Source organism: Thalia democratica, chromosome 2 (assembly GCF_965202585.1).
Source record: "Thalia democratica chromosome 2, ktThaDemo2.hap1.1, whole genome shotgun sequence".
Lineage (NCBI taxonomy): Eukaryota > Metazoa > Chordata > Thaliacea > Salpida > Salpidae > Thalia > Thalia democratica.
Genome location: NC_139166.1, coordinates 53,058,506 through 53,067,773, shown reverse-complemented (window position 1 = coordinate 53,067,773; position 9,268 = coordinate 53,058,506). Strand labels below are relative to the sequence as shown.

At 29.8% G+C, this 9,268-nt stretch overlaps 1 protein-coding gene across 1 annotated transcript; it reads right to left on the bottom strand.

Moving 5' to 3' along the window:
* Nucleotides 1–416: 416 nt before the first annotated feature.
* On the bottom strand, nucleotides 417–9,138 carry LOC145829373 (uncharacterized). The gene is made up of 3 exons (XM_082937143.1): nucleotides 8,225–9,138; nucleotides 3,705–4,070; nucleotides 417–1,751 (listed from the first exon to the last, which is right to left on the bottom strand). The coding sequence occupies exons 1-3, from the start codon at nucleotides 9,093–9,095 to the stop codon at nucleotides 421–423; spliced, it is 2,568 nt and encodes an 855-aa protein (XP_082793269.1). The 5' UTR covers nucleotides 9,096–9,138; the 3' UTR covers nucleotides 417–420.
* Between the last annotated feature and the right edge of the window lie 130 nt (nucleotides 9,139–9,268).

Below are 9,268 nucleotides of genomic sequence, written 5' to 3'. Positions count from 1 at the left end.
AATTAAAAACTATTTCGGGTAAACTAAAATTTGTTCAATTTATATTTAAGAAAAAACATTTCGTAATAAAATGAATAAAATTAAGCAACAAAGTTTTACAACTAAAAAATTACATTAAATTTAATAAAAAACTTTAAAAATTTCGATTTATCTGCTGGAAATTTTAAATAAATACCTTTTTTTTTTAAATCTTTAACATTAACCAAGTAAGCAAAATAAAGATTAGACCTTTTTTAAATTTCAGTGAGAATATACTTCAGTTTATATGTTCTTTTAAAAATCAAATGCAAAATATGTTTGATTCTTGATGTAGAAGTGAGAAAAAAAAAATTGAATTAAATTCAGTGAAGAGAAACGCTCGCCAAGCTAAGTTTATTATTTCAATATATTATTATTTGTATTAAATTTAACCAACTAACTTTAAAAATCTTGCTCGGAATCTTCCAAAATAACCGAGGGGAAATTTTCGGCGGCCACCTTGTTTCCCGCCACTTCGTCCAACGAATCTATCGGAATTTGAGAATTCCCCGTCGTTTGCAGCGTCGACTCCATGGCAACACCGTAACCCGTCCCCATTTCTTCCACCTGTATGACGTCACCGACACGTATCGTGTCCACAACGTCATCAAAAACACTTGCATCAGCAGGCACAACGTTTATGATGCCAGTGTTATCAACCACGTCATCGGAAACGTCGATGACGTCATCCTGAGTGTTATCTATTATGTCGTCATCGGCTAGGTACTCACCGACGGACACGTGGGCCAGAGCGTCTTCGTCAGTTTCATCCTGCGACACTCTCCGCTGCTCCTTCCACTTTTCGAACCTCTCCTTCCTCGCATCCGCCCTACTCCTGCTACCTGAACTCCCCCGAGGCTTCCTGGCGACGACCTCGCCCACGCTTATTTCGTCATCAACAGACTCTGACGTCGGCAGGGGGCGGCGGGGTCGCGCGTACACGCTCGGAAACTGCGGCGGCCACTTTCCGGGAATTTTTCTCCTCAGGTTGCGCGGGTTGATCTCCCCCTCGCTCCTCTCCTCAGACATTTCTTCGTTCTGATTGGACGAAACTTCGTCGTCGTGGTACGGCATCAGCTTGTTAAGGTGCGGAATTTCCTTGGGCTTGATCTCGCCGTGGCTGATGACCAGCTCTCCCTGCGATATTACCTGGTCCGTCTGCGATTCGGTCATAGTGTCCAGCGAAGACTCGGAAGTGTCGGCTTGCACGCCCGCGTCCGCCACTTCCTCGTCCTCCCTCGTGACTATGACGTCACAGACGTCGTCCCTGACAATCCTGACGTCGGGCGACGCCGGCCGGTGGCCCAGGTGAGGGTTGGCCTCGAACTCGAGCGGGTGACCCACACCCTCCCAAGGGTCGACAAAAACCGGCTCTTTCTTTTCCGGTTTTTGTTTCGGAGGCGGAGTTTTTGGCGGGCTGGTCACGGATAACGCCGGAGTGACGTCGGGAGTTTGCATTTTGACGTCATCGTCGGTCGTGTTGAGGTTGCAGGAAAGCTGCTTGGGTTTGTAAGAACTGAACTCTTGTGAAGTTGTTTCCTCGGAAATGCTGGCGGTCGTTTGCGGAGGGGTGGCGCAAGTTTCAGCTTCGGGGGAATTTTCTACTATGGACGATTGCGGAGTGATTGGCGGGGTCTCAATCTGGATTATTCGAGAGTCTTTTCTCCTGGGCGGAGGGGGACTTTTTGGCGGCGGTGGTTTGGGGGTTGGTTGACATGAGATTTTACTTTGACCTGAAAATTGTAAAAAACTTGATTTAATCAGTCACTTAATTTTAAAACTAAAACAAAATTTGCAAAGTACTTTTTTGAGTTGACGCACGTTCCTCTCAGACTGTGTGATTGGGGTGAGAGAAAGCAAAAGTACTTTGCTATTGTCACATTCAGCAATTTGTAAATTTTAAAACATTTAAAATAGAAAATAGTGATAGGCGAAAAAATATGTTAATTTTTTTTTTTTGGAAAATTAAGTTTGTTCAAACTTTCAAATCTGAAAAATTAACCTGTAATTACACGTAAAAAAGAGGTAAATCTTAATTTAACTTAAAATCTTCTATAAAAATAACTTGTTTGAAGTTATAAGTTATTTTTTACTATGTATCGAGAACAGCAATGTATTTAATAATAGATAATATATATTTAATAAAGTTGCATGCCATTTAAAATAAAACCTTTGTTTTTTTTTTCAAAAAACTTAAGTGTTAATAAGTATTTTATTAAATAAAACATAGTATTTGACTAGAATCTATATGACATAGTGCATGAATAATTTATTTTGACAGCTTTCACTTTATTATAAATTGTCATTTTATATAAATATAATTCAGTAAACTATTTTAATAAACACATGTATTCAGTTTAATTTCATCCTTTGCTTTAAATAGGTTTTACAGATTAAATTTCAACTGCTTTATCTAAATAATGTTTGCTATATCATTTAGAATACTAAACAACTTTTTTTTCAACTATTTTTATTTTTTCAAAAGCATAACTTTTATTTTTATTTTAAGATTTTCTAAAACTTTGCCTTTTTTCATTGTAAAATTCGGTCTTAAAAAAAAAAACTGAATATTTGCTTCTGCATTATTGTCAGTGATTTCTGTAATAATTAAAAAAACTACAAGGAAAAAATTAGTTTCGAAAAAAATGTTTTTTCTTTTGGTCATAATCAGTATTAGTTCCGGCCATCATCAACAAAGTTGAGATGTTTTGTGCTATCAAAAACAAATATTATTAATTACTTAAAACTAATTGATTTTATAAAAACAAGTAAACTCACCTCACGACCAACAACAACAGCACCCATGACCAGTTTTTGGTTTGTTGTTGTTGGTCGTGTGGTCATTGTTCATTCTTTTGGTTTAAAATAATTTATTTTTTTATTTTTTTTTTACTAGTTACAATAGGACTTTTGTTATAATGCAAGAAACTTTTTCTGAAAACTTGACAACAAAAGCTAAAAAATGAAGGAAAGATATATTTTTAGTGAATTTTTGATTTCCGAGTAAAATGACGATGAAAAAATTGAGGTTTATACGTTTGTATCGGTTACTTTCTGCATTTTATAAAAACTGACATATTACTTATACTGATATTTAACGCTTTAATATAAGAAACTATGTTAGTTTTTGTGAAAAAAATACCCTTACCCCGCTATGCTAATAACTACCATGTACTTATTCAAAATTGAGCTTAAAAATATTCACAAAACCAGTTCAAGTACCTGAATTAATAAAATCCTCAATAGAAAAAGGAATCATACATATTATAGCAAAGTAATCAGGACGCCTACACTTTAAACTTGTGATGAATTCAGTTAAAGGTGGAATAATTTAGGAACACATGAAGCACAAACATGGTCAAAAGTTTTTAAAAAAGTTAAAAAAATAAAACATATGACTTTTTTTTCTACACAAAAGCAATTAAGACTACTAGCTAATCTTAGATTACTTAAATTAAAAGTAAATCTACATATATTCAGCTTAATTGCAATTGTCAGGGTTGCCAAATGTCTTTGGCAAATTTTATCCAGGTTTTCAAAATTTCCTCCAGGTTTTAAAAGTACACATTTTTGAGTCTATTTTTAGTTTAAAGTTAGGTTCAAGGAAAGAAACAATAAAATTTAGTAAGCTTATAAACCAATAATATTTGCACAAACTCAAATCAATTACTTTCATTGACACTAACCAATCATGTGCCTTATAATTTCTCTCAGCTCCTCGTCAATCAGCGCCTCCAACGACTTCTTCGGCAGCGAGAATCCCGGGTCCACGGTCAAGGGGAGTCCCCTTTCCTCTCTTAACCCCATCCTCTCTTTCCCTCCTTCCTTCTCGCGCTGCCACCCCTTCTTGGGATACATCTCACTGAGCACCCTCGCCATCACCTCCCTCTCCACCCACTCCGTCGTCTCCTGCTCGCACGGGTCCCTGTAAACCTTGTTTGACCTCCTCACTATCGGCACGTTGTCTTCGTTTTTATTTTCACCGCGGGGTGGGGCTACAGAGCACAGCATGTTGGGGCATTCCAGTATTACTTTTTCTCTTTGCTGCGAGCCTGTTGGAAAACGTTTGAGTTTCTCAATTGTTATTGTTAAAGTTTAAAAAGTATGAAGGTGGGGTTTATGTGTGGGGCGAATAATCTATGATGCTTTTTAAAACCTAAAAGCTTATGCACTAACATTAAAACGCCTAAGATTATAACTACTGGTTGCCTTACTCATAATGTTAGCCTTATATTTCTATAGTAGTATAAAGTATGATTCGATTATATGTAAAGTTAAGTGGTTAGTGCAGTACTTTGATAAAATATATTTGTGAATCAATTTAGACATTTATAATCAAAGCATTGAATAATTACAAGCAGAACTAAAACTTCAGATATTAGAATTGTTTTCAATATTTACAAACATACTACTAAATGATATTTAAATTTAAGGATAATTACTGAAGGTAAGAGCGAACAGTTGTTTTTCAATTTTTGATACTTAACTTCTTCAAAAATTTATAATCGATATAAATGATTTTTTAAGTGTTTCATTAGTCATTCAAACAGCATCTTTACGGGGTTTTATTTAAAATATTTTAATTACAATATATTTTTTATAAGTTTTGAATAGTTTTAAACTTGGAACTCCAAATAAAAAATAAATCAACTTTTGTACCAAAAAACAAATTTATAGTTTGTTTTTAGCATACTCTTTTTTTTATGAAACTGCAAATTTAATAAACAAGTTTACCCTTACTAAGAACAGTATCAAATTTTTGAAAGGTTAGATGCGCAATATTAAAATGAGAACAACTTTTTTTTCAATGTAAAACTTTAAGTGTTTTATGAGTTATAAGTAAATTTAAAGTTAAATCAATTTTCTAAAAAAAAGTGTTTTATAAAACAAAACTATACTTTTGCTAAAATACAAAGTTCAGCTGTGAAAAAGCATAAAGAACACAAATGTTTTATAACATAATTTCAAATACACTGTAACTATTCAAAATTCAAGAACATAAACTAAAAAACTGTAATTAATAGAAAAACAAAAGACCACCAATTACTACTTAAATTATGTTATATAGAAATGAAAACACTTTTTTTCTTCGTGTTTAGTTAACTTTTTTCAAATAAAACTTTTATGTTAGTTAGTAAGACGTATTAAAACGTTTTGAGCATACAAAACCTAGTTATTTTACTTATACTTTTTTTATTTACTTTTTTTTAATGTTAAAATATTTTTTTTAACTTATAATCAGATCGTGGAAAATAGTTGGTTTTCAAGAAATTTTTGTGAAGTTTCAAAGGATATTTAAACTTCTAACTGTAATATAAACATTTATGCTATTTTCAAACTTATTAATTTTAAAGCCAATTCAGAAAATTCTTTTTTAATAGTTTAAAATTATAAAACATCAATATATTTGTAAAGGTAAACTAAAGCTCAATATAACTTTTTAAATATCTAACACAATATTTCATTAATGAAAATTTAAAGCATTTAGGGCATAAAATAGGGTTCTAGCTTGTTCTGTAGAGCTATATCTTAGCGATCAGAAACTTTTAACGGCTTAACAAGCTTCAAAGTATCTTTTGAGATATAAGCCATCAAAGTCAGTGAGTTTAACCATGGAAGTCACAAATTAACAAAAGACTATTCTACTAAAAATCTTTTTTTCCCTTTATTTTCAAAATGATTATCTTCAAGTTTTCACACTAGGTCCTTGTTAAATGTTAAACCAATATTAAATTTTTTTTGAAAGTAAAAACATTTTTTATTTTTAAAATAAGTTTTTTTTACAAGAACTACTTTTTTCAGTTTTTAATTTAAGTATTTTATGTTTCAATACTTTTTTTAATACTATAATTCAACATCTTTTAAACTACATAAGAAAAGTTTTCTAAAAATTTTTAATCCTTAGCTCAAAAAATAACCCAGAGAATATACTTTTAGTAGGTTTTTTAATTTTTGAAATCACAAAAAACTAAGGTCAATACGTTTGTACCAGAAACTTTTTACAAAATAACTACATCTAATTTTTAAAATGTAAATTTTATTTAAATTATATTTAAGCCTTTATATTAGAGTTAGTGTTAAATTTTACAAAAAATAATTTACCTTCTTACGCCCAAAACTACTTAGAAGGTTTATTTTAATTTCCAAAACCAAGATTCTACTTTTTTATATTTTTATAAGAGAAAATACATTTATTAAGTCTTTAACTATTTTCTATTGTGCTTGACTAAAATTTCAAATTTTATAATAAAAACAAATGATAATAATATTTAAAAACAGTTCTCTGCAAACTATTTTAAAACAAACTTATTTACCATCAACAATATAACACATAAAACTGATTAAAAGCATTGTAAACAGAAAAAAGGTAAGCTTCCAAAAATTAAAACGATCTCAAAAGTTTAACACTTTTTTATATGTTAGAATAAAATAAAAATTTTAAAAATTGCTTACAAAATTATTAACACTGTTATAACATGAAATAATAATATATAACTTGATAAAATAAAACAAGTTTTGAAAATTTTACAAATGTTTTAGCAACTTGTAATAGTAACCTAACTTCTCCAGCAACCCTAAAACTTACAAAATATAAAATAAAAACTAATAAGTTCAGCATTTATTTGTGATAAAATGTTTACTTAAGACAAGCTACCAATTTTCTACTTCTTAAAATATTCATTCTATAAACTAATTATTCCTATTTGAATTTACAATTTTTAACTCAATCAGTAAAAAGTAATGATTTGAAACTAAGCTTTGTCACAACTTCAAAAAAATTAAATAAATTCAACTTTGATATTCTGCTTACTGTACGAAACTACACAAAATTTGAAGTTGATTATAAAAGTTACATTTTACAGTAAAAATTAAAAAATTACTATAGTAATGATAATGAAGCTTTTTTTTGTTATAATGAAAATATTTGTCCTTTTAGCAAATATCAAATTCAAGTTATTTTTCTAGAGATACATTTTTTAATTTGAAAAGCTAATTGAACAATTAAGTGTACAGAAATTAAATTTGAAATAAATAAAACTTTAACTTTCACAATGTTTTTTAAACATTACTACTTTTTACTCATAACAGTTTAACTTTCAAATAAATTAAAGTTCAAATACTAATATTTCAAATTAATTGTATGAATTAAACAAAGGTGTGTCTTAATTGATTAGTTGAAAGGAAACTTATTAACTCTTAACACTAATATTGAACATCATTACTAATAAAGTATTACTTTTGTTGTATCAAATTAATAAATAATAAGAGGAAGAAATTGTTAATTTTTTTATTTAATATTAGTATAAAAGTGAAAATGCTTATAAAAAACAATACAAATAAATTTACTCAAAACATTAAAAATAACTTTTATGTTGATTTAGATATCAGAAAGTTAATTAAGATTTTTTAATTAAACGCTTAAAATGTCATATTACTTAAATTTCCCTAAAAGTTAACTAAAATTTTGAGGAAACTAAAGTTTAAACACGCTAAAAACTTTTTTTTTGTGTGTTTTAAATTAACTCAAACAACAATTATGATCATAAAGGAGTTATATGTTTTTAAAATATCAAACTGACTTTTACTCAAAAGCTTAAAGTATAAGTTACATTTTACAAAATTAGTTAGAAAGATTGATTAGTTTTTTAGGTATAGTAACTTTCAAAAAATATAGATTTTAATTTTTTATGGAAATATAAAAACTTACTTAAAATGTGTATCTATTTTTTGAAACTATTAAAACTTTGAAACTATTAATGAAATATTTCTTTAACTCATTCACATGTTGGACATTTGAAAAAACTTAAAATGTTTTGTTCTAAGTTTCCCAAAATATTTTCACTTCGAAAAGTGGTTGACTTTTTCTCATAATTTTATAAATTTCCTCATGTAACTAAAAAATAATTAAAAAACTATGAAAGGTAAAAAAATTGATTAAAAGTTGTAGTAGAAATATAATTTTTAAACATTTTTGATCTTTCATACTGAAGTCATGAGCTTTGATTTCTTATAACAAAATCTACTTTAAATTATGCTAAGCCTTAAAACAATCTTGTAACTGAGAGAAAATTTACAAAGAAAGACAAGTAAGAAGATACTAAAATATATTTTTCATACACAATTCAATCTATTACTTGATGCAAAGATGTATCACATTTATTCATTAAAATTTGGTTGTCAAAATTTAACAAATAAGAACTATCACCTGTTAATTGGATACGGACAGGCAAACTCTTGTTTGAGGCATCATCATCATTATTTGTGAAGTTTCCGGGTAACTCATCATTACTGATACCAGCTGCAACTTTAGGAACTTTTTTACTATCATGATATTTTTTCTGCTTTAATATTGGTGAGCATGGTGGAGTGGATAAGCTTTCAGTCTCAGTGCTCATGTGACAGGAATACTTGACGGCATCAATAACAACGGCCTCTTCACCATTGTCCATTATTTGAGGTGGTCCAATAGGAATGGCTGATGTTAAAAGATTGTTTGAATGGGTAACTTTATAAGGATTGGGTTTTGCATCTTTTGGACTTGTAGGGGCAATTTCTGTCTGTACCTTTTCTGATCTGACCCTGTTTACCTCTAGAGTTTCTAAAACCTTTTTTTGTCTGTATTTGGTTTCTTTTTCTGGTGAGTTTAGATGAATGTAAGGGTTAAACACAGTTTGTCTGTTGTTAGAATGAGCAGCTTGTCCATAAACATAATTCAAATCTTCCTCACTTTTAATCTGTTTAGGCCTTGGTCTGCTTTTTGTGATTAGTGGCTTAGCAGGGAACAAATATGTTCTTTTATTTGTTTCTTTTGCTTTTTTATTTATATTTTTTAATGGTACATTATTTTTACGGTTTATATAGTTATACGCTTGTCTACTTATCTCTGGACGTTTTTGTTTTATTTCTTTCTGAACCTGGTGGGACAAATTTGAAACCACCTCATTGACCATTCTTTCAGCTCTTATCTTATGCATTCTGTCATCAGAGTACAGAATGTTGGGGTCAACAAAGGAGGAGTTGTAAAGCTGCAGTCCAGCGCTATAAGGGTCTTTGGATTGCCGCTGTAGCACATCCATGTTTTCATCAAAAATACTTTTTTTCAATTTTATCTTTTGTAAATTCGCCTTTGCTTTGGAAACTTGAGACATTTTTGTAAATTAATGACCTAAAAAACTTGAAGTTGATTATCAAAAAAATATATTTTGTTTATTACAACTAAGGTGGTTAAAATCTTTATTTTATATTTTTT